Source organism: Hylobates moloch, unplaced genomic scaffold (genome assembly GCF_009828535.3).
Source record: "Hylobates moloch isolate HMO894 unplaced genomic scaffold, HMol_V3 SCAFFOLD_11, whole genome shotgun sequence".
Classification (NCBI taxonomy): Eukaryota; Metazoa; Chordata; class Mammalia; order Primates; family Hylobatidae; genus Hylobates; species Hylobates moloch.
In genome coordinates, this window is record NW_026652286.1 from 32,462,728 (window position 1) to 32,489,009 (window position 26,282).

The 26,282-nt window shown below is 45.7% G+C and overlaps 1 protein-coding gene across 5 annotated transcripts in view; it reads right to left on the minus strand.

The window, feature by feature from the left end:
* The window catches only part of INSC (INSC spindle orientation adaptor protein), a 136,528-nt gene that overhangs the window by 29,864 nt on the left and 80,382 nt on the right, over window positions 1-26,282 (minus strand). For 4 of the 5 annotated variants that reach the window (XM_032168017.1, XM_032168018.2, XM_032168019.2 and 1 more), the window contains one exon: window positions 16,171-16,296. The exons of the other annotated variant lie outside the window; for it this stretch is intronic. In XM_032168017.1, the coding sequence (XP_032023908.1) occupies window positions 16,171-16,296 (126 nt within the window). The remainder of the gene's footprint in view (window positions 1-16,170; window positions 16,297-26,282) is intronic. 5 annotated transcript variants of the gene reach the window in all.

The window sequence follows — 26,282 nt, forward strand, 5'->3', positions numbered from 1 at the left end:
TCTGCACTTCTCCTTGCTGCTGCCATGTGAAGAAGGATCTATTTGCTTCCCCTTCCACAATGATTGTAAGTTTCCTAAGACCTCCCCAGTCCTGTGGAACTGTGAGTCAATTAAACCTCTTTCCTTTGTAAATTACCCAGTCTTGGGTATGTCCTTACAGTAATGTGAAAACAGACTAATACACCTACTTTGAGCCTTTATCTGTAAAACAGGAATAATACCAATCTCATAGGTTGTTTTTTTCCTCCTTATAAAATGGGCCTAAAAGTAACAACTTCAGAGGACCATTGGAATTATTAAATGAGAGACTGCATGTATAGTGCCTGTCACATGGTGGCACCATCATTCCCTCCCCTCCGCATGTGGTGGCTCCTAGACTTGGGGCCCTGAATCCCAGGTTCACCCCACTTCTGCCTGTCCCAGCCTCCTGACTGGGCTTCTCTCCAGAATTCCTTTCTGCACACTCTTTTTGGACTGAGACCCCACCAAGAACCTCAGCTCTTTGGATTGGGGCCCAAAGTTTAACCACTTGTTTAGACATCCTTCAGTCATGCAGCCCAGAACCAGGACTTTTAAAATGGGAGTGATTTCTGTTTTGATTCCTAACTAGGAACAATGCAATGAACAGTTGCAACTCCTCAGAAGGGAATAAAGAGAAAATCAGTACTATCCCTGCATTTCTATAGTTCAATAAACATTTCCTGAGCACCTACATTGTGATAGGTGCTGACCTGGGCAGTGACACAAAGATGAAGCAGAAATAAATAAGACAGAGATGAAGACGCAAAGACGCACAGCAACAAGAAAATGGAGAGTGAGACAGATAGAAAGTGAGATAGAGAGGGGAGAGAGAAATCATATGCTTAAAAAGGATTTGAGAAATTGTCTGATGCAAATCTCAGTCTCTCAGTTCCTCTCTCACTCGGCCTCTCTGTAACCCCCACTGCTCCTGAGAATTCAGTTCTCTCCATCTTGCCCTGATCTCCTGCAGAGACTTTATGACACCACACTTTTAGGCTCCTCCCTAGCTCACCACTTTTTACCATTTGCTCTGTTGGCCTCTCCTCCTTTGCATTCATCTCAACTGGCATATACCAGGTTTTGCTGCCAGCCTGCTTTACTCCATTATCAGACAAAGGCACCCAAACACAAGTTAAGTCAGTGACTCAATACAATGACCCCTAAACTTAGCCCTCTTTTCTGAGATCCACATCTACATTCCAAACTGCTATCTTATCATTTTATATTTAATTCCAAACATAATTTGCCTGGATATTCCACGGGCACCTCAAACCCAATTCACTTAAAGCTGAAGTGGTCATTTTCCCTGTTTTCCCTCCTTGCTCCCCTCTCAGATCTGGTCAGATGTCACTTCCTCTGTGAACATGCATGCACCTGCCTCACCCAGAAGAGGTCATCTCTGTTCTCCCCATTGCCACATCACTGTGGTCTGACCTCAGCTAGAACACCTTCTAGTTAGACGGTCTCATCTGGTTACATGCACATTCCCCAAGTAGATTTGAGCCACTCAGGGCAGCTACTATACCAAATTTTCTCTAGGTCCTCAGCATCCAGCTGAGGCCTAACACACAGCAGTTTACTGTTGAAGTATGGGCTGAATGATGAGGAAATGGAGGCCCAGGGAGGAGACGAGATTACCCAGGCCACACGGCAAGTTAATGCCAGGGCCAGGACTCCAATTCTGGCCTCCTCACTCATTGTCCCATGCCTCCCTCATTGGGGCCTCTGGGGAGAAGAGGAGAAGCTGGTGAAAGGGCCAGATGAGCAGGGGCTGCTCAGCTTAGTTCCAATGATGGGCCCAGGAGTAGCCCACCCTGAGGCCAGCTGCCCCAAACACAAGTTCCATTTTGGGAAAGTCTGCATCCCCAAATCACCCACTTCCCATCCCTTGTTGTAAACTTAATGATGCCAAGAGAACAATCTAATCAAAGCACTTTCACATCCCTAAAGAAATTGCTGCTGGAAGCACTTATAGATAATTAGATTTTGCATGGAATGGAATGGGCCTGGGCCTAAAGCCAGACTTTCCTCATGGGCGGGCATGCAAGTGGTGATGAGGATGACCTGGCCTGGTCATCATCTGGGCAGCAGAGCTGATGCACCTGGAGTCTGGATACAGAAGGGGCTGGTGAATGCTGAGATTCTTCCCAGGGAGTGGGAGGAAGAGCATGGAAATTGTCTTAGTCTATTTTATGCTTCTATAATGAAATACCTGAGACTGGGTGATTTATAAAGAATCAACTTACTTCTTACAGTTCTGGAGGCTGTGAAGTCCAAGTTTGAGGGGCCCACTTGCTGTGTCATTCTGTAGTGGAAGGCAGAAGGGCAAGAGATCTTGCATAAAAGGATTGGGGGTGGGGCATAAAGCTGAACTCATCTTTTTATCAAGAGCCCACACCCAAGATATCTAACCCACTCCCAAAATAACAGTATTAACCTACTCATGGGCTCAGAGCCCTCATGACCTAATCACTTCTTAAAGGTCCCAACTCTCAATAAAGTTACACTAGGGATTATGTTTCCAGCATATGAACCTTGGAGGACACAATCAAACCATAGCAGAACTCTTGCAGTTAAAGAACCCAAAATGCACAGTAAACATCATATCAGATTTATGGGCAATATTCTCCTACTGATTATTGGAAAAGCACCAGTGGTGGTTTTTATGCAAATATCTAAAGGACACAGGCTAATATACAAAGGCCCATTATATATCACTGGTGCTAGTCTGCTCTTCTTAGTTTTGTTTTTTAGGGAGGTTGTTTTTGTTTTTGTTTTATGTGTCTAATTTTAAGGAAAATGAGGTAGAATTGGTTTCTGGATTGTAACAATTAAACAGAATCATGCGAATGCACTGAAAACTCAGCCATAGGAGTAGGAGAGTGACCTAGACACGCTCAAATTTTCTCTTTCTTTCTGTCCTCCCAGACACCCAAAGGCTGCAGGAAAATATATGATGAGTGGGAATCACAAAGTGACTGGAATCCTGCTCACTGGTCTAGGCAGGATGGACCTGTTTGTCCAGGGTATAGTTAGAGGGCAAATTCAATTATAATCAGAAAGGGGAGCAAGGACCATGTCCAAGGATCATGTCCAAGGAAGCAAAGGCAAGTGACAGACCAAGGGAAAGGGCAAAGCATTTCATGGAATAAATAAACCCATGGGTCAGAGGCAGAATGCTAATGTGGACTGTACACCAGATAGGGATAAGGTTCAGGATGACGTTTGTAACAGTCTAAGGGGTTAATTAAAGGCTCCCTTTATACAATGAGGTGTTTGTTTTATGGAGTGGTGGTAGAGCTGAGAGCTCCATAGAAAGCTACAGAAGCTAAAACAGGCCTTCAGGATGATAATATTATCCTCCTCCAAACTAATATATCCCAGCACTCAACTTCTTTTGCTACATCAAACAAGAATCTTTAGTTAAAAGCTAAATGGAAAAATACAAATATTAATATGTAATATGGAATGAAACAATGAATGAAAGGGATTATACAACCAGTTTGGCAGGCAAGTCAATGAGGTAGAGAGAGAGAGAGACATACAGGCAGAGAAAGCAGGGATGAGTTATTAAGGTGGAAAGCAATTATGGATTGAATAACTTAAGAGTATATAGAGTAAATAATTTCCCTGTTAAGCAGTTGATTTTCCTTATAGCTGATTTTCAAACAGATGCTCTGAAGGCATTTTGGGGGTGGATTTCCCTTTGGGCCAGGGTTACTAGGCATGTGCTGATAAGAAAATATCAAGTTTTCGCAAAGCACTACTGGGAGCAGCTGGGATCTGAATTGTACCCAACTTGCTTCTAGATCAGTGGTCCTCAGCCTGGTTCTTAGATGATTAGAATCATCTAGGACAGTCTTAAAGACACAGATACCCAGACTTTACCACCAGAAATTTGAATTTAATTGGTCTATGATGGAGTCTTGGTATCATTAGGGTTTTATTTTTGTTTTTGTTTTTTTGAGACAAGGTCTCACTCTGTCGCCCAGGCTGGAGTGCAGTGATCTGCCCACCTTGGCCTCCTAAAGTGCTGGGGGTATCATTAGTTTGTAAAACTCCTCAAGTAACTCTCATGGACATCCTGAGTTGAGCAGCACTGTTCTAGAGATATCTGTAATACAAGGAAGTTACACAACCTTCAGAGCAAGAAAAGCCTGGGCTCTTTGCTGACTTGGTGAAATGAGCAAGTTATCCACCTTCTATGAGCCTCATTTTTAATCCTTAAAATAATAATGGTATCATACTTAACAATAAAATAATAAATTAAATATTGACAGCTTTTTCCCTGAAATCAATAACAAGATAAAGATATCCATTATCACTGCCCTCATTTAAAACCATACTGCCCAATGCAGTCAGACAAGAAATGCAAAAATAGAAGGATTGAAAAAGTAGAAGCAAAACTGTCATTATTTACAGATGACATAATTGTGTACATAGAAAACCCTTATGAATCTACACACTATTAAAAACAGTAAGTAAATATAGCAAGCAAGATTACTGGATACAACATCAAATTTGTATTTTTAATGTATTAGCAACAACAGAAAATAAAAATTAAAAAACACCATTTACATTTGCATGAAATCATAACTAGGAATAAGGCTAAAAAAGATGTGCAAGATGCCAGCACTAAAACTCAAAACATTGCTGAGAGAAATTAAAGACAGTTTGTATGATGTAGAGAGATGTACTCTGTTCATTGATTAGAATATTCTACATTGTTTAAGATGTCACTTTCTGGCAGGGCGCAGTGGCTCATGCCTGTAATTCCGGCACTTTGGGAGGCTGAGGTGGGGGGATCACCTGAGGTCAGGAGTTCAAGATCAGCCTGGCTAACACAGTGAAACCCCGTCTCTACTAAAAATACAAAATTAGCTGGACGTGGTGGCACACACCTGTAATCCTAGCTACTCAGGAGGCTGAGGCAGGAGAATTGCTTGTACCCAGGAGGCGAAGGTTGCAGTGAGCTAGAATCGTGCCACTGCACTCCAGCCTGGGTCACAGAGTGAGACTCCGTCTTCGAAAAAAAAAAAAAACACACAATATCAATTTCCAAAAATTTAAATTTTTTAAAATCCCAATCAAAATTTCAGCAGATATTTTTGTGGACATTGACAAGCTGATTCTAAAATGTATATAAAACTGCAAAGAAGTTAAGAATTACCAAGATAATCTTAAAGAAGAACAAAGTTGGTTAATTTATGTTACCAAATAGAAAAATTTATTAGACTATAGGGGCCCCATGCTCTATTGGCACAAAATGAACCAAAAGGCTAAGGGAACAGAAAAAAAACTCATGCATGTATCACTATTTAAAAAAAAAAAAAGGTATCACTTCAATTCAATGCTGAAAGTATAGTCTTTTCAATAAACGGTGCTGGCTCAATTGGGTATCCATACGGGAAAAAAATTGACCTTGAACACCATTTTAAAATTAGGTTGAAATATATCATAAGCCAAAATTTTAAAGGCAAAACAATAAAGCTCCTAGAAGAAAATTAGGAGAATGTTTTCATAACTTTGGAAAAATCAATGATTTCTTAAATAGACACACGCAGCACTGACTACAAAAGAAAAGGTCAATAAATTGAATTTTAACAAAATTAAGAATTTCTATTTATCAAAAGACTATTTATCATTTATCTCTATTTATCATTAAGAGAATAAAAAACCTACCACAGGCTGATCTTATGTATCTTAAGAGGATTTATATGTAGAACGTGTTTTTCAAAGTTTACACATCAATAAGACAAACAGCCCAGTGTTTTAAAAATGGGCAAAAGACTCAGCCCTACATTTCACAAAAGATGATAACCAAATGGCCAGTAAGGATGTGAACAAGTGTTCAAAACCATTACTCATTAGGAAAATAAAAATTGAAACCATAATAAGAGAGGACAGTACACTCAAGTTGGTCACAAGCAGAGCACTGCATGTCCAGCTATTACAAATCTCCAAATAACTTGGTTTGTATTTTTGAAGTAGCCCAAAGAGAGAATGAAACACCTTTGGAAACTGATTGTTCATTAGCTGGGCTTGTGTCTTTCCAGCTCTCCTCCCTTTCTCTTCCTCCCGTAAGTCTCTTCCCCTTTTCTCATCCTCCTTCCCTCTCCCTGTCTCTCTTTATCTCTGTGGGTGACCAGAGGACCCACCACTTGCCGGCAGCAGGTGGTGGGTGATGGTTCTAGTTCTGGGCTTTGAGGGCTGGCCTACTGTCCATGCCGCACTGTCAGTGCCAGACTGTTCCCAGAAGTGGATCCTGCCTACCAAATTCTACCCTAAACCTTCACATTGTATCATCCTCTCAATCCTCCCTCCACCTCATCAGCCCAAGCAACCTCCTTTACCCTGCTCCCCTCCAAACTAGCATTTGCCCCACTCCAGAAGCACTCAGGGGTGGCTGAGAGTGCCATCTCTGTACCTTGTCCCATGTGCTAGGCAATCTTTGCTTCCCTGCGAGCACAGCCTCCCTTCTCCCCAGCATCAGCATTGTGTTTTCATCAGACTTCTCATTTATTTTCTGTTCTCACCAGATTCTTTGGGCCCAGCTAGGAGATGCACAACAACTTTACCCTGCTAAGCCTGCTACAACCCACTCCACCACACACACACACACACACACAGAGAGAGAGAGAGAGAGAGAGACAAACTCTCAAATGCAGAGCTCCATCTAAGAATTCACAGGCACCCAGCTCTCTTCTAACAACTCCTGGAAGAACACCACCCACTCAACACAACCCAAACCCACAGAAGAGGCATCTAGAATTCCTAGCCCTGCCAGCTAAACATCTAACTTTTGTTCATCACATTACATCTCACAAAATTACTTCATATGCCACAAGATACCAGCACAACTAGGAATCCCATCAAATGAGAAAATTGAGGCTCATAGGGATTAGAAAACTTCCTTGTGGTCACTTAGCAAATCAGTGGCAAATGAAGAACTGGTCTCAGGATCTCTTCACTAACGTCAAGCCTGCTGAACTTTACCCAGGGAACATAGCCAGCCTCAAAGGGCTTCTACTCATCCGACTTATCTCAGGCTGACTTGCAGAGTTCATCTTGGCCCATCAACCTCTCTAAGTCTCTTTGAGACCTAAGAACTTGGGCTTAGGACCATAAGAATTAGGAGACAGGCAAAGCCAGTGCAAATTGCCAGGGCTAAGTGGTGCAATCAGGGGCTCAGGGCAAATTCCATTCTGTCCTTATTGAGGGACCCTATGATGTTTATACTCCCCCAACTCCCACCCCTCATCAGGGTCTGAAACTGATCACGGCATCCTGCCATGCTGTTTCAAGTGAAGTCAGACATTCTGCATTCTGGTCTCAGCCCTGTGGTTGATCTCGGGAATGTGGGTGTGCACATCGTTTCACCTCTCTGGGCCTCTATTTTCTCATCTGCAATGAGGAAGAATGAACCAGAAGTCTTCAAATGGTATTTATTTGGTTCCATAGCAAACATTATTCACCTGTCTGTGCAAACCACTTCCCTGATGGACTAAAGAAGTGGGTGGGTGAGAATAGTATCTCTTGGTGGGGAAGCCAAGGCAGAGTTCTGAGGCCAGGCAGTGTGGGATATGCTGCCAGAGCAGTACCACATACTGTGTGAGCACCAAGGAGGGAGGATCACAGTCGGGAAGGAGGTCCAGAGGAGGCCTTAGAGTGAGATGTCAACAGTGGAGGTGAAAATCTCATTGGGACATCCAGCACAGGCAGAGGCTCCAAGGCAAGGAGGCCCCAAAGATCTTTGGTGGAGAAATTTGTTGGGAAGCGGAAAATAACTCACATCTATAGAGCATTGACTTGTATCATCTTCACAACCTGCAAGGCAGGGATTGTCACTTCACTTTCACCTATGATGAAATGGGGCTCAGAGGGGTACAAGGTCACGCACACAGTGAATAACTGGTGGAGCTGGACATCAAACCCAGGCTTGTTTACCAAAGGGGCAATGTGCTGGAGGCAGCTTGCTCAGAGGGCACCTTCAGTGCCAGGCTGAGGGGTTTGGATTTTGTCCAGTGGGAACTAGGAGGCCTAGGAAGATTTCCACTCCAAGAACACACAGGACAGACTCTGGGGAAATCTGGAAGTTAGAGACATGTTGGAATGAAAGATTTGCCTACATCATCGGAGTCTGGCTCAGTAGGAAGAAGCCCTCACTGCCCTGAATTTGTAAACCTCCGCTACTCCTCAACCCACTCCGCCCCACACACTGGCCCTGACTGTTGGTCCTGTAGCCCAGAGACCACCAGCCTCAACAGCCCCAGGAGAAGCCTACCCTAGGCAGCCTGATGGAGCTGCCACTGGTGTTCTTATCCACCAGGGGTCGCTGTTGCACAGCACATGGGGTCCCACCGAGCCTCTGCGGATGGAGCCTGCTCCTGCAAACCCACTGCTGCTCTTAGGCACCCGGACTGCCTGGCAGCCCCATCCCGTCTCCAAACTCAGGTTGGACCTGGCGGGAAAGGCGCAGTCCCCGAACCTTCCTTCAGTCTGGAAAGTACTGGCCCATAATCTCAGCCTAGATCTTTGTTAGAAGGGGAGAGGGCAGGTGGGGCAGTGTGGCTGATTTAGTTCCTGCCTCTTTGCGTCCTGGCCTCCTTAAGTGCCCCCACCCCAGCCATCAAGACAGACAGACAAGAGCCTTGGCATGTCGAAAGTGAACAAGCCACAATCCCTCTGAGAAGGCTTGGTCATGGGCCCTGCCCCCTTGCAAGGCTGGGAAGAGTGACAATAACAGTGCCAGCCCCAATTCCTTTCTGCCTGTCAGCCAGAGTCACAGCACAGACAACTAACCTAGGACCCTGGGCCTCTCTACAAAGCCTTATCCCATTCCCATGGGAGTTGAAGGCTAGTGTTTGGGGGTGTGAGGAGTGGAGGAAGCTGATAATCCTAGATGGGTTGAGTGCCAAAGAGGGGTGAAGAGGCATCTGCGACCTTCATTCAGAGGCATTCTCTTTCTCCCTCTCTCTAAAAGCTATTCCTAGGTAAGAAGGGATTGCAAGACAAATTAAGCAAAGATTTTTTTGCCTTGCATTCACAGCCCCTCTGACTCTATCCAGCCTGGCTTACATATTAGAACCAACTCTAGCAAGAAAGTAGCTTTGCTTTGGGATCTGCACACTATGACACCATTCACCTAATGGGACCAGGGGGCGCACTTAGGATTAGGAGCAAAAACGCAGGGTTCTCAGTCCAGCCTCTGTCCCTCCTAGTATCTCTATCCTTTCCAGCCTCAATTTGGTCTTCTGTAAATAAGATGGAGGTGACCATCTCTCCCTGCCTTCCTTACAAAATGACTGTGAAAAGCAAATGGGCATAATGGTGAGAAAAACTGATTAAAGTGAGGTTTTTTTGCTTGTTTGAATTTTTTATTTATTTTTTGCAAAAACTAACTATTTCTGACCATCTGCAATCACACAGGGAGCAGACAGTGGAGAGAGACTCCCGTAAAACAGCAGCTGGGGCCACAGAACCTCCCCACCATTCTCCATTGTGGCCCACTCCCTCCTGGCCAGGGCCTCTGGGATTTCAAGAGCTCAATATAGGCCTCTCTGTCTTCATCTCTCTTCCAGCCCAGCACCTCAGCTGTCAGGGCCTATTGATTCCCAGAAGCTGCCCCAGGAAATGAGGGTGAGGCGTGAAGGAGCTGCATGGAGACAGGCAGCAGTTTTTCCAGCTCTTGCCCTTGGTGATTTTCTTCTTGGACTTGAAATTGAGCCCTCCTCCCCGCTCTCCCCTCATCTTTAATTTCTGTATTGATTTTCATTAAACTCCCCCCTTGGCTCCAGCACAGAGTGAACTAACTCGTTATTTGAAAACAAAAAATAAAAGGGAGGAGTGAGAATAAAAGGATGCTCTTTTAAAAGTGAGGCCATCTCTGGTCTTAAGGCTGGAAAAGACTATGACCAGAACTGTCCTGGAGGTTGTCTGAGCCTTGGGCTTTGAGTGCCCCCCACTCCTTATGGCCACAGACCTGTAGCTTCCTATCCCTAACATCTCCAGCCCCTCATCTGGACCACAGTACCCAGTCCAGCTCTAGTCTCCAGCCCCCTCCAACCCCATCCTGGCCTGGCCCCATCCAACCACAATCCCTGAACCAGCAGTGCCCTGACCTTCCCTTTCACCACTCAGAGCACCTGGCACCCTGCCATGGTCATTGCAAAATCCCCAATAACCAGGTCCTTTCGGGGCAATGTGAAGTTTTCCCCAGACCAGCCTGAAAAAGTGGAGACAAATGGGCATGGGAGGAGGAAAAGGAAACAGACACAGGCAGAGTGCTTTCTCCATGCAGGCACCATTGCTGCAAGACCCACCCATATTGTTTCATTGCATCACCATAGCAGCCCTACAAAGGAGGTGGTAGTCCCATTTTACAGAAGATGATGCTGGGGTTCAGACAGGAGAATTGACTTGCTCCCTCACCTCTCTCCATTCTTCCCCAAACCCTGCAGTCCTCCCCCTTGGTAATGCCAGCTCACCTTGCCAGCTCCAGTCCTCCAGGAAGGCCACCCTCAGCAGTCCACCCTGACCAGGCTGGGTTCATCTGCTCTCGCTGGACTGTGTGGCTCTGGGGCCCTTACTCCCTCCTTGGCCCTCATTTTCTCCCTCTAGCCTTCTCCCAAGTGAGGTCCAGAGAACACTGCCTTCTCCTTGGGGCTCCCCCAATTCACTGAACACTGAAAGACTTGGAGCCCCATGAGGTGGCTCCCTGCTGGGATGGCTCCCTGCAGTGGTGTCCCCTCTGCCCCTGCCCTTGTTAAGACTGCTTTCCTCCGGCCTGCCTGGGAGCTCCTCCCTGGCCCTTCTGGGCCCAGCTTCATTGCCTCTTTGGTGCTGCCTGCACCGGCAACCCCACCAGAGGTGGGGCCTCCTGCCTATAGCCTCTGATGGCCATGGGACAGCCCTTACCACTGTCTGTCCTGCTGGGCCTCTCCCCATTCAGCCATCCTGGGAGGCAGGGAGCCTGTCTCTTCTCCAGAACCCAGCATAGGGGTAGAGAATGAGGAGTGATGTCAGATGAGGACACAGGGAAGGAAGGACAGATGTCCTGAAGCTTAGGATGCAGGGAGGCTGTAGCCCAGATGAACCAGACCTACACGTGACAGCTCTGAAAAGAAAGAATGGGGCCTCAAAATGCCTGTCAGACACTTGTGGAGAGGCCTTTGCTGTGTGTTGGCATCTTGCCTCCATCCCTGCTTGGTAGGCGTCCGTGTCCGGCCCCTGCCCAGGCCAACACAGAGAACCCAGCTCACAGGGATTCATCCCTCTGCAGTCCTTGCCTCAGAAGGACCAGCTCTCCCCAAATAGCAGAGGAAAGAGCAGGAGTTTACAACCAGCCAGACTTAGGTTTGCATCCAAGCTCTACATTCATGACTGAGGAAACATGGTCTCGGAGTCTCAGTTTCCTCGTCTGTTAAAGGGAAAGGCTGTGAGGACTCATCCCCACCGCACCACCCAGCTTCTCCATGTGTGCACTTCACTGCAACTTTGACCAGGCCAGCCCCTCTCCCACATGCCAGCCCTCCCTTCCCCACCAGACCCTAACCTTCCATTCATTTTCAAAGTCCCAGTGATTAGCATCGTACCTGCCACAATCACAGTAGCCATCATTTATTCACTGCCTACTCTGTGCCAAGCATCATGTTACTATACATGAGGTAGATTTTATAGGCGCATTTTACTGATCAAGGAACTGTGCAAATCCAAGCTCACAGTGAGAAAAATCTGTTCAAACCCAGGATTTCCTGATTCTCCAAGTTCCCAGTCTCTCCACTGTAATAGGCTGCTTCAGTGATAAAAGAAGGAATTCATAGAGTGAATTAGTGGTGGACTTCGTGAGAGAACAAATGAGTAAGTTTACTTATTTTTTATTTTATTTTATTTTTAAGAAACAGGGTCTAGCTATGTCGCCCAGGCGAGTCTGGAACCCCTGGCTTCATGCAATGCTCCTGCCTCACCCTCTTAAAGCACTGGAATTTGAGTGAGTTTAAAAGTAAGTGAATGACTGACTGGCAAACAGAAGGAATGAAGAAGCAGAGACGAAGCGACTTCCCATGAGTAAATGAATGAGACCATGACTGAATCTATGACCACCCAAGTCCCCCAAACCCGGCAAGGCTCAGGCATGACACAGCAGCAATTGGGATGGATGCAGTGACCTGTCTAGACCCACAACTCCGCTGGGGGCTGTGCAGGATTTAATGAACCTCTTCAAGGTTGAAGGAAAGGAGGGGGAAGCTGCACAACAGAAATGAATTTCACCAAATCCAGCACGTTTCCCACTGCCAATTAATTAAGCGGACCTCAGTGAGAAGGCCAGGCCAGTAAATCAGGTGGAGAAGGCTGAAAGTTTGATGTGATCTAATTAGGCCACGAACCATGCCCGGTGAGTGGGTGGCTGGCAAGAGCCCCGGGGAACCACAGTTCCCCACTCCACCTTCACTCACCTGTCACTCTGTGGTTTCTACAATCCGGCCTGTGCCTGGTCTTCACCACCTTCCATCTTCAACACTGACAATGGCCAACCTCCCCAGAGCCTCTGTGGGCAGTGCTGAGCAGCCCAGCTCACAGAGGGTGGCAGGCATGGACAGGACCCAGGGAGGGGGTGTGGGTGGAGGGTGGGAGAGATTAAGGACCTCATGGGTGTCTCTAGAACTTCTCACAACGTTGGAAGCAATATGACATGGAGGAAAAGAGCATGGACACTGGCCTCACAATATCAGATTCTGAGTCCTGGGTCCGCACAATGGTTAACAGCCCAGGCTGGCTCTGGCCCAGCAGAGCTGGAATTACATTACTGCCTGAGCTACTTTTTAGCTATGTGCCCTTGAGCAAGCGGCTTCGTGCCTCTGAGTCTCCCTTTCTTCTGTAAGCAGTGGAGATATAACAGGACGGCAAGGAATAACTGACTTGATGAAGGAGGGGCTAAGCAAAGTGCCTGCCCAAAGCAAGTATTCGATATATGTTAGTTATTGTTCCTCTCATCGTGGTCATGACATCCTCCTTACCTGCTAGAACTGGTCTCGGCAAGAATTTTCTATAGATGGCCAGAGAGTAAATATTTTTGGCTTTGAAGGCTATATGGTCTCTGTTGCAACTATTCAGTTCTGCTGTTTTGGTATGAAAGCACATAGAGAACACCCAAACAAACAAGTGCAGCTGTGTTCTAATAAAACTATGGGCTGAACTTCAAATTTCACAGAAGGTTTCATGGGACGCAAAATTTTCTTCTTCTGTTTTTTTTCTGACCATTTAAAAATGAAAAAAAAATCATTCTTAGCTCATGGGCCATACAAGGCAGACAGCAGGCTGAATTTATCCCATGGACCATAACTTGCTACCTTCTAGACTAGAATGTAAACTCCATGAAGACAAGGGGTTTTGTCTGTTTTGTTCACTGTTATACTCCCAGCACCTAAAACAGTGCCTGGCAAATAGCAGATAGTAAATATTTGCTGAATGAATGAATTACATAATGTATGATTTCGTGCAAGAAGTCATTTCACCTCTCTGGATGTCAGTATTTTCATCCATACTATGGGGATACTTTCAAACATGAAGCAAGCATCAAATGAAATTAGAATCCACGTGGAGTCACTCTGCAAGCTCTACAACTGCTATACAATGTAGTTGTTATTTCTGATCACTCAGGGGCCCTTACCAGGGTAAATCTTATTCCTCTTCAGTGCCTGGCACAGAGGAAATAGTTCATGAGTGTCTGTGTCTTATAAGCAATCTGGCCTGGAGAGGAGAAATGTCCAGGTAAGCTACTATCCCCTATGCCAGCTGGGGATGTGAGGGGTTAGCACAGTGGCCAGGAACAGCAAGGTGGTCTGGGATTAAGCTGCAGGGACCTTTTCAGTGCTCTCAGAGTAACCATTAAACCAGCAAGGTCGTGACACACACTGGGTGTTGTACTATGGCAGATGTGGGTCCAAATTCTGGCTCCAACACTTATTACGTTATTTAGGCAAGTCACTTAAACTGTCTGAGATTCCATTTCCTTATCTTTAAGATGGAGATACTAATAGTGCTCACCTCACAAGGTTCTGGTGCATTAATGAAAGGATACATGTAGTGGACTATCTCAGCACCTGGCATGTAGTTAAACCCCCAGACTATGAGCATCTCTTTCTCCTTTTGCTCAACTGGGCAGGGTCTGAATCTCAGGCTAGGGCCTGGACCGTCTATACTGGGAAAGACACATTAAAGCACTCTGGCATTTGAGCAGCATCAGATAGGGGAAAGGAAAAATGCCTCCAGCCATCCCAGCTGCACAGGTTTTCAGCTCTAAACAAAAAAAAAGCCCTGTTGTTTTTCTTCCCTGAATTGAAAACTTCATTCTGCCCTGCAAGCTCACTAAAGCCATACAATCTGCTGCTTTTGGAGGGCTGGTGATCCCAAGCTCTTTCTATCTTCTCCTCCCATTTTCCCTGCCAACCAGACAGGAAAGGTGAGAAACAAACCCCATTTGGTCGTTTGTACACTATCCAAGGAAGAACAAGTTTTATAGAAGGGAGGGAATTATTCAGAACATGAAGTTGAGGATGCTCAATGCATTTCCTTTATCAAGTCCACTGTCTGTCTCTCCCTCTCTCTCTCACCACCCTCTCCACTCCTCTATTTTGCCATATAAGAGAGCACACGCATAGCATGTCTGTGCTCACACAATCAGACAGTCCACTGGAATAGAGGTAACTGTAATTGGTTTCAGTCTTAGAAGACCTGGATTTGGCTTTTGGTTCTCTCATTTAATAGCTATATGACCTTGAGTTAGTCACTTCTCACCTCAGAGCCTCGCTACCTAATGAGTAGCACAATGAAGGGTAAGCATGGATTTCTCACCTCCAAATCTAGTGCTCATAGCAACTAGATATGAAGACTTCCAACCCAGTGGGAAGGGGGCACTCTGTCCAAAAAGCTGGCACTATCTCCTCTACTATCTTGCTCTGTCACCTTAGGCAAATTACTTCCCCATTCTGACCCATAGCCTTGTCATCTATAAAATGAGCAGATTCCCTATCCACATTCCATCCTTAGCTAAGAGCATCTCTAAGTTCATGATTCTATGACCCTGACCCAATAATCTGAGTAGGTTTGGAAGGAGGCAGGGTAAAAAGTAAGATGACCATTTGTCTAGGAGTCCAGACCAAAGTGAAGAAGCTGAGGGTAGGGTGGAGTTATTTGGGCTGCCAGGACCAGACTGTGGGACATGGATGCAGAGGACAGAGAGCAGTTTGCTGGCCCCTGTCCCCATTTAGACCAGCTCACAGGAACAGATTCAGATCCTACCCCAAATCCTGCAGGTACCACCATAGTACCAGGACATACCAGGCCTTTCCACTTTTCTATAAGAATGTTCAGCATCTTTCCTGGAAACTTGGTTGGGAAACCCCAGATTTCAGCCCCCACCTCCCCAGCCCTCCTGGCTGGAGTCCCTGAGAGCCTATCCGCAAGCTCAGACTCACTCATATCTGAGTAGAGGAGCAGCCTCAGTCGCACAACCAGGGAAGGGGTCAGGGTGGCTAGAATTTGTTATGTTACCATAGATCGGGCTTGAGCAGAGGCGCTAGAGCCTGTCAGATCACCACCTTCCTTCTCTAACCCTACCCGACTCCCACACCATCTTGGCCCAGCAAGCACTTGGACTGGGGCTTCCACGTCCCTCAACCAAGCCCGATGGTCTTTAGTGGAGAGGAGTCCCACCTGCTTTCACAGGCACCCAGTGCTGCCCTGCTCTTGCCCACTCTATGCTCCCAGGATCTGGATCCTCTTCCATCTTTAGGAGGCCTGCTATGGGTGAAGAATCAACCACCCTGAACCCCAACACCACCCCCTGACTTGCCTGCCTCCTACCATGTTCCACCCACAGGAGTCTCCCCAGTTGTCACCCCACCCAGAAAGTGCTAAGTGTCCCTTTGAGCCCTGCCTTTCCTGCTCAGGCTCATCAGTTCCCATCTCATTCACCTGTTTGCTGACTCCCATAGTCCAGGTCCCAGCGGCCCTATCCAAATGGTGCCTGGGAAAAGGACTACTCGGGGCACTTGGTCCATGAAAAGGAACAGATGGCCATCATGAGGCCTGGCCCTCACCCCTACCTGGCTTGAGGACCTCAGGCACCACCCAGCCAGCTGTCCTTACCTTCTCCAGCTGGTGGACACCCTCTTCCACGCAGCAGATGGAGGCCAGCGTGCGGAGCGCCTGGGGGTACAAGCACCGGAAACTGTCCTGCCGGCAAACCTTGAAGAGTGCTACGACCCCACCCTCCTGCCAAGAGAAAGAAATGTCACATCATCTTACTGTGTGACCTTGTCTGGGGCTAACTCAAGAATAAGTGACATCCCTGATTCACCAGATATGCTTTCAGGTCCTCTCTGCCTCCAGCAACCCCCGCCCCACACACACTTACACGCGCTCACATGCTCACATGTACACTAGAGAGATGCTAGCTCCAGAAATAATGTCACCCTTCATAGTCCAAGCTGGAGATGGGATACTATAAATGCTTCTGGGGCTCAGGAGCCAGGGGCCAAGGCAGGCATATTTGCTAGGGCTGGCGATCAGTACCCTTCAACAGGGTTCCCAAACATCTGGCAACTCCCTTGGAGCAGCCCCCCATAGAGCAGGCCCGGAGTCACAGGAAGCAGGTCCTAGAAACCAATCTGAGGCAGGTGGAAGGAACTGACTAGATGCCCAGAGCTGGTTCTCCCTCTGCCAAAAGTCACCATGCTATTCCTTGGATCCTTCCAACTGCTGCGGGAGGCAGGCAAAAAAAAAAGGTTTCTTTTATATTAGTACTATCATTTCCTCCCATTTTTTGATCGAAAAAACTGAAGTCCGGATGGGTAAAATGATTCAGCCTAAATTCACATCATCATTTTCACTCCTTTACTCCTGTGTGTGTAACCCTTTTAAAAACAATCATCCCAGCTCTTGAGTGTGGTGAGCATGTACTTTTCCTTTTGTGAGAGCTGTTTATGGAAACTTCTTTCCAATAAAGTGTTTACCATCAGGCAAGAATCTGGCAGTGCAGAGCTCATTGTCCAGGTGCCCTGCTAACTAGTCAGACTTACTCATAATAATCGCTGGAGCCAACCTTAGCTCTGGGAGCAAAGTGAGCCAAGAGATCACTAGAATGACTAACCAAGGTGCCAAGCAAACCAGTGGCAGCACTAACTGGGGCAGTTAGAGTGGCAGGAATTGGATATCCCACATCTAACTTTGCCTAGATCTTTCCCTCTTTCCCTCCCTGAAAGCTGGCAGGGTGCCTAGGGTTGGCAGCAGTAAAGAATGCATGAGCAACTGATCTGAACTGGGTCCCTCAGGGCACTCGCCTTTAACTTCATCACTCCTGGGTCTAACTAACCTCCTTGTACCGGTTCCCAAAACTAAGCAAAATGTTATAGGAAGAAGGCAAGTTCAGCAAAAGACCATCCTCTGTCAGGTTTTTGAGAACTCTGACAACAAAAGCACCTACTATGTGCCAGGCTCAGTTCCACGTGTGCTGAGAACGCAGCAGTGAATGACTGATAGAACAACGAATGGGCGATTGGAAGAAGCAGCCCAGCACAGGTTCACCAAAATAGCTCAACTCCAGATTTTCCCTTCCCCTCCACCCCAAAATGATAGGCTCATGGGCCCTTTTCATTCTAAGAGTTTTGCTGCTGGTCATTTCAGGGGTCAAGATGAAGATACCCAACTCTGGAGGAGTTCATAATTTCTGACATTTTATAATCAGCTAAGAGTTATCACAACTTATATATTCCTACTTCCTTTGGGGTGGATGAATTCTCCTCATTTCTTTTGGTGTGAAAGGGCATAACTTAGGGCTAGTACATTCATTCGTGCATTCAAAAACGTTAATGGTTTATTATAGGCCAGACATCACACTGGACACTGAGCAAGACTGCTTCAGTCCCGTCCATAATACACTCATGATCTCATACAGAAGGCACACGATTTTAAAAGTAGGTACAAAGCTGGTAGAGGGGCAATGACATGTGGTTGGGGGTGCAGGGTTAAAAGAACACAGAGCAGAAGCCCTAACATGCTCGGAGGGTGGGGGGTTGTAGAAGGGTCAAGACAGAACCACTGTGATTTTAAGTGCACATAATTACTTCAGGAAAAATGTCTGGCATGAGACAGACACTTACACCTCTGATTCCTTGTGCCACAACCTTTACTGCTGCCTTCCTATTTTCCCATAGTTCCTGGGACATCTGCTTGAGGGTTCTACATACAGACCTCACTCAGAGAGTCACTGAAGGAAAACCAAGTTTCTCTTTGAAATGAGAAGGAAAGAAATAGAAGTTCTAAGCTCTCAGCCAGCCCTGCTGGTCATTTCTAGCCTTCCTCCAGATGTAAATATATATACATATATATGGATATATATTTATATATGTATGTGCTTATATTTAATCATACATATTGTATAAATATTATTTCTCTATATATGTAGACAGATGAGAGAGAGAGAGATGATTGATTGATAGACTTTTACATCTGAAACAGACAATAAATAAACAGTGCCAAAGAACGCGCGTGAGGCCTGAGCCAGGATGAATGTGGCAGCCTCCTTTAGCTCAGGAGGCACTGAGCCCAGCACAACTATATTTAAGCCTCTGCATGCATTTGCACTGGATTCTCATCACGTCTCTCTCAAGCCTGTGAAAAATGGCCTTCTTAGCACTTTTAGCGACCAGGAGAGGGAGGGAGAAATTCCTGGATCCAAAAGAAGGAGATTCTGGTCCAAATCCTGGCTTTGCTGCTGGTTAAGTTTGGCTAAAAATGGGCTATGATAGCTATATGTCTGAGCTGTTGGGGGTGCAACTGAGTTAGTACATGTGGAAAGGCCTAGTACCTGGTTCTGGAGAGTGGGTAAGGGTCAGGCTATGTGAGGCTTCCTGATTAGCAGAGTGTCTTATATCCTCATGAAAGAGGTCCCGAGGGCTAGGATATGTGGGAGGAGAGAGAAGGAAGAAGGCCACAGAGGAAATAAGATGGATTGGTCTTGAGGACCACTCTGGAGCCCCCATTCAAGAACCGAGTGCAGCACTCATCCTGGAGTGAAGCTGGGAATGGCCTGAGCTAGCAGAATCACACTGTTGGCTGAAGCTTTTTTAATTTTATAGAAAGCTCTGGGCTCAGAGCCCAGCCACATAACAGTATGAATTATTCAGAGAGACTTGGGATGAGCTGTCATAAAGTGGGAAGAGATCACTTGTGGGGTGTGTGGGCTGGTGGTGGAAGGAAAAACAGAGGAGCTATTGGTGGGGGGGATAATTCTGATGAAGCCCAGAGGAGTTTTCTGTGCCCTGCCCAGGGGAAGGGATGGAATTTGCCGCCATCATCATAGAGAGCTCTGGGCTTATTCTTTAGCCTTCAGAGGAACCCAAGAAGCTGAGAGGACAAGCCTCAGACAGGTTGCCCACATTCTCTCCCAGAAGCAGCTAAGATATATGAAGGACCCAAACAAACAGAACAGCAGGCCGCAAAGAGGTGAATGAAGAAGGCCGCTAGATCACTGGCCCACACTGTTACGACACTGGGTACATCTACTGAGCATCCAAGGTAAGGATGATGTGCAGGGCATGCCAGGGACTCCCAGCTCCTGCATCACTGTCAGAACTGGAAACCCAAACACAGTAATTCTATGGGAGGAATTAGTCTCCCATCTTCTTCCAGAGAGAAGATTCAGGAAGGACTCCCTTTTCCAGCCCAGAAAAATGGATGAAAAGATGAGCTGGAAAGATGGAAGTCCTCCCTGAATCTTTTCTCTGCTTCAACACTCTGTCTACTCCATCCCTTGGACCTGAAATATCAGAAGGTTGAGATTAAGATTCTGGAATCTGTAGACCTGGTTAAAATCCCAGCTCTGCTTTCATATGTGTGACCTTGAATAAATTATTTATGTTCTTTCTGAAACTCTGTTTCTTCATCTTCAAAATGGGAATTATAATTATGACATATCAAAAGACTGTCGGAGAATCAGATGAGATGGTGAATAGAAAGCATAGCACCATGCCTGAGTAAACAATGGGCATGGAAGGTTGGTGGGAGAAAGGAAGGTTGGTGGGAGAAAGGAAGAGAGTGGAAAGGAAGGTGAGAGGAAGAGGAAGAGGAGGGACTGCTGAGAAGCAGTTCAAAACAGTAACCAGGCACATAGCCTTTGCTGCCAAACAGCCAGGTTGAAATTCCAGTTCAGTCACTTACTAGCTTTGGACTTTCTCACTGTCTTAGCTCCCTCACCTGGAAAATGGGGGTAGATCCTGCCTACCACAGAGGATCATTGGGATGTTAAAATATGTTATTTGTATAAAGCCCTTAGAACATTATCTGGCACAAAGTGAGTGCTATAAAAATAAATTTATTATTACTATTGCTACTACAGCTGTCATCACAACCATCATCATCAGAGTGGATCATTTCTGGCTTCAGAAAACTCATATTCTCCCATTTGCCCCCAGCTCCTGCCAATGCCTCCCAGTTTTGACCTCCACCAGCCTCATACCTAGAGCAAGCAAGCTGATTACTGTGCAGTGGACAAGGAGCAGAAAAAGAGGAAATACCGATTAGGAGGGAGACAGATTTATCGTAGCAGAGTTTTGCCTGGAAAGGGAAAGACTCTAGATTTTAACCAACTGAGCTGGTGAAATGGAAATAGCACCCACTCCAGAGCTGGACAAATTTGGTTTCAAGTGTCAACTGCTCAAGGTATTCAACCACTGTGAGTCCTGGAGTTCTAACCTGTAAAACAGGGTCACTGATACGCTTCTCAGAGCGGTCATGTGGACAAGATACAACAACTGTGTGAAAGTCCCTGCACAGGGCCTGGACACATAGGAAGCCACCAATAAATAATAATTATTATCGTCGTTGTTAATATTCAGTGAGACTCAAGTATTCTCTTGGCAGGCTCTGGAGGGTGTGGCCCATGTAAATAATCAAAAGATCATTCCAAATCTTTAAACAACTCCTGGTCAAAGCTCTTGAGAGCCCAGGGGAGTGCCAGGGGCATGGGAGATCCCTGAGTAGCTGAGGAAGTGATAGAACAGCTGAGAAGCCTATGGACAGAAATGTAGGAAGTGATGACTAAATGTGGCAAATAGTTCACCTTAGCCTTCTGTTTTAAAATGGAATGGGATAAAAGTAAAATTGCATCCTTACTTTTCCCATGAAAACACTGGGAAAGTCAGGCAGCACGGTAGATTTGGAAGGTGTCTTAGATATGCAGTCCAGCATCCTCAGGCCACAAAGGAGGAGTTAATCCCCAGTGGTCTGGCCAACCTCCTTCAGTGAGCTAGTGGCAGAGCTGGGATGAGAGCTGCCCTCTTGTCCCAACCCAGGCCTTTTCCCCTGCTTTCTACCACTGGAAATGTTTGGGATTAATGTTTAACTGGAGTTAAGGCCTGGTCCTGACAGGAGACTAAATCTGCAGGAGGCCAAACATCATCTTGGCTTACAACCAAATGCACGTCTCTTCTCTGCTTTCCTGAACGTGGTGCACAAATGCAGGCAGGTGGTAGGAGCTGTCTATATCAAGCGGCACATGAAAACAGACCTTCAATGCTCAGGTCCTGAAACAGAACACCCAGAGCTTCAGAGCTCCTGCCAAGCAAAGTTTCCTTCCCAGGAGATTTCTAAGGCCCATTCTTTACAAAACATAAAATATCTTCAGACCCCATGTGCCATTGAGAAGTCCTTATCCCACCCAGACCTCAGATCCACACAGAGAGCCCAAACCCAGCATGTGTTTGCAACTCATTTTGAAAGGGAAAAATGGTAATTGTTCCAAAAGAAATTCAGCTACTTACTGTTTGGAATTAGTCATTAAACAAACGTTGAGTCAGTTTCAGCTCAGAGGTTGGAGCTTTTCCCTGTTCCCCCACAGCACCAAGACAAAAATCTCCAGTCAGCCCTCTTGACCAAGTTAAATGTTTGAGTCACAGAATCCTTGGAGAAAACAGATCCAATGCTATCTCCTCCATCCCCTTTGCCCCAACACCACTACAAGCTCTTCAGGTTAAATACATTTAAATGACTCCCAAAAGAGAGTAGAGGTCCTCAATCCACGCAGCACAGTAGAATCACTTGGAAAGCTAAAATATTCATCCCAGGACCTACTCTGGACGAATTAAGTCAGAATCCTAAAAATTTTAAAGCTCCCTAGTAGTTCGATTGTGTATCCAGGATTGAGAACTCCTGAGTCACACTTTGGCCCAAGGACCTGAAGGACCAAGGATTGAACCAGAAGTCACCACTGTGGGGTTTAGGACCATGAACTCTGAATTAAACTTAAAGAGGCTAGGGTTCAATTCTGTCTCAACTCCTTGTCAGCTGCATGATCCTGAATAAGCTCCTAAACCATTTCAACTATTGATGGTAACAACATGGTACCTTCTTCATAGGATGGTTTTATGAATTAAAAGAAAGGAATTATATAATGCATTAAGGACAGAATACAGCAACACTCAAATGTTAGCTATTGCTATTACATAAAATTCACTTCTCCACTCACAAGAGTTGACGAGCATTTACCCTGCTCTACTATTAAGATTGCTTTAAGGGCTTAGATAAGTGATTCTGAGAGTCTGGCCATGCTTCAGAACTACTTGTAGGGCTTGTTAAAATGAAGATTCTCAGGTCTTACCCAAGGACCCCATGGAATCTTGGGTAGGGCACAAGTATCTGGGTTTTCCATAAACTCTCTGAGGGACTGTGATACAGAGTGGGCACTGGGAACCACTGTTGCCGGGGCATCTTCCTGTGACTACAGTCTTAAGTCTACTGAAGGACATAACTTTGCTACCAATTAGATCCCTGGTTCTGTCTCCAATGGTGATGTCATATTTCAAGTGAAAAAGGAGAATGGAAACAGGAAACAAAAGACCTTACTGAGGTCCTAGGGCTACTAGTTGCCTATATTTGCTTTAAGTGTCTTGAAGCCAAGTTCAGGGGCAAGTTAACCATGAAGCTAATTAATTACAATTCCTATTATAATTAATGAAAACCACCATCCTTTTTTATTTAGTCTTCCTTGAATGTAGTATTGGAGTGGCTGCAGGCATTTTGCAGATCCAGCTATGAAGCTGAGTGTGAGAGACATGCTTGGTTTTGGTTTGGGGAGATATGTTAATGTGGTTGGCATCACTTTCTCATGTAGGTGAACTACAGCAAAGCAGCCTGGTATAGAACTGCCTTCCAGAAGCAGTGTGGCGATTCCTCAAGGATCTAGAACTAGAAATACCATTTGACCCAGCCATCCCATTACTGGGTATATACCCAAAGGATTATAAATCATGCTACTATAAAGACACATACACACGTATGTTTATTGCAGCACTACTCACAATAGCAAAGACTTGGAACCAACCCAAATGTCCATCAATGATAGACTGGATTAAGAAAATGTGGCACATATACACCATGGACTACTATGCAGCCATAAAAAAGGATGAGTTCATGTCCTTTGTAGCAACATGGATGAAGCTGGAAACCATCATTCTGAGCAAACTATTGCAAGGACAGAAAACCAACACCGCATGTTCTCACTCATAGGTGGGAATTGAAAATGAGAACACTTGGACACAGGAAGGGGAACATCACACACTGAGGCCTGTCGTGGGGTGGGGGGATGAGAGAGGGATAGCATTAGGAGAAATACCTAATGTAAATGCTGAGTTAATGGGTGCAGCAAACCAACACAGCACATGTATACATATGTAACAAACCTGCACGTTGTGCACATGTACCCTAGAACTTAAAGTATAATAATAATAAAAAAAGTGGTTAAAAAATTGCCTTCCAGAAATATTCTTGAATTATTTTCTCGTTCTAAATAACCCACTTTTCTAAATAATTTGGAATTTGGAATTCTATAATCTTTTGCTTAAGTAAGGTCCCAATAATTCTATAAGCTTCTGGCCTCACAAATCCTAGACCTACTCCTAGGCAAACAATATAAGTGCAATGAATCCTTTGGAATCAAAGCTCACAATTTGAATACCTGCAATTCAACTTAATAGTTATATGCTCTGCAGCAAGTTATTTAATCTCTCTGTTCCTCAGTGTCTTCATTTGTATAAAATGTTAGTACCACCCTCCTCACAGAATCATGAGAATTACATGAGATCCCATCAGTGTAGTGTTAGAAATATAACAGAGACAAATATATATGAATTATCTTCCAATATATATGAATCTAGTCTGAGTATAAATGTCATTAGAGAGTACCATACTAGCTCTGTAGGTCTCAAAGTGTAGTACCCTGAGAACTTGCATTAGAACTGGGGACATGAGAGATGGGGAATAAGGGAGGTTATTCAAAATACTCCACACCAAGTGAACCTGTTTCTGGACACAGGATCACCCATTGGATACTCAACAGCCCTTCAGAAACCCCTACCGAAATTGAAGGTCGAATGAACTTCAGTTCCCTCCCAACTCTCAGAGATTTTGGATCTGTGAATTTGTAACTTTCTCATTCAACAAATTCTTTGAGTACCCACTTTGTGCAGGCATTGCACTAGGCACTAAGGACACAGGGATGACTCAGATGTTTCTGTCCTTAAAAAGCACACAGCTTAAAACACATAACAAAATAGAATATGGTAAGTGCTGAGATAGTGCCTGCTACTCTTTTTAGACACCATAGGTGGGAGGGTGTCTGGAAAGCAATAAAGAAGAATACAGAATTGAGTGTGGAATGCTGAGTAAGAGTTTTCCAAGTGGCAAAAAGAGAGAAGGACATTCAAAACACAAAGACAAAAGGTGCAAAGGCCATGACATGCCCTTGTGCTTTCTCTGCTTTCTCCTCAGACAAGCAGCTGGGACAGCCACAACCACCCCAGCCCATGGCCAGAATGTAGGACCCAATCAACAGAGAGAGTCAGAGGGAGGGAGGCTGTCTCTGGGCTCCTCTTCAGCCTGGGAGAGGGAGAAATTGATATGAAGGCTTAAAAGGAGAAATATGCCAACAGAATTGAGAAGCATTAGTTAAATAAAGCCTGCTTTGCAGTTTAGCCTGCATTCTTCTCCCTTCTTGTATTCCTTGAGCAAATCCTTGCATTTTATTTTGTTCAGAGAATTTTACAGCCTCCTTTTTTGGGAGGAGTAGGAAAGCTTAGGCAGAGACTGAGTGTATTCAGAGTCCATCTTGTCTTGATGCCTGCTGAACACTGGCCAGTATCTTTGGTGACAAAACAATAGAGGACCCAGATTCTCCTCCTGCTTTTCCAAGGATCATAGGCAGATGCTGAGGTTCACAAGATTCTAAAGGGTCACAAAAAGAGACTAAGGGCACTGGATGGGAACCCAGAGAACAAACCTCCGAGTTTGTAGTGAAGGTCATGTTTGTAGATCTGTTCCTCCTCTTTCTCCTGATAATGCTACTGCTAATTATTATGGGGTATAGGTTGTTATGGCAGCAGCATTAAGCAATGTGGATAGAGCTTAAGCCATACACAAGTCTATATGAAAAAAATTTAAAAACTTTTCTTTGAACTGGGTTTGAGGCATCCCATGTCTTACAAACATGATGTCAGGGAGCCATATAAGGTCAATCGATCACCCAAAATGCCACACGCCAGATGGTCTCTTTATTCACTACATCACCACATCCCATGGACCTCAGGGACACCACAGCTGCCAGGAAGGGAAGGATGTGTGGAGATGGAGAAAGACGGTTGGTATTTATAACATATACCACATAAAGAAAGAAGATAGAGGCTCTAGGGGCACCAGATTTCTGTCTCAAGTGGGAAATGAAATCAGAGGGGCTAGCCACCTATCACAAACGCAGACACGAGCTGGGCACGGTGGCTCACGCCTGTAATCCCAGCACTTTGGGAGGCCGAGGCGGGCGGATCACAAGGTCAGGAGATCGAGACCATCCTGGCTAACACGGTGAAACCCTGTCTCTACTAAAAATACAAAAATTAGCCGAGCATGGTGGTGGGCGCCTGTAGTCTCAGCTACTCGGGAGGCTGAGACAGGAGAATGGCGTGAACCCAGGAGGCAGAGCTTGCAGTGAGCCGAGACCGCGCCACTGCACTCCAGCCTGGGCGACAGAGCGAGACTCTGTCTCAAAAAAAAAAAAAAAAAAAAAAAAAAAATGCAGACACCAAGGCCCAGATAGGATAAGTGACTCTCCCAAGGTCACTCACCAGCTAATGCAGGGGCCAAGACAGACCTCCTGAGCCAGCTATTCCCATTGAACAAGTGAGCTTCCTCATACTTCCCCAGGCCTGCCATTT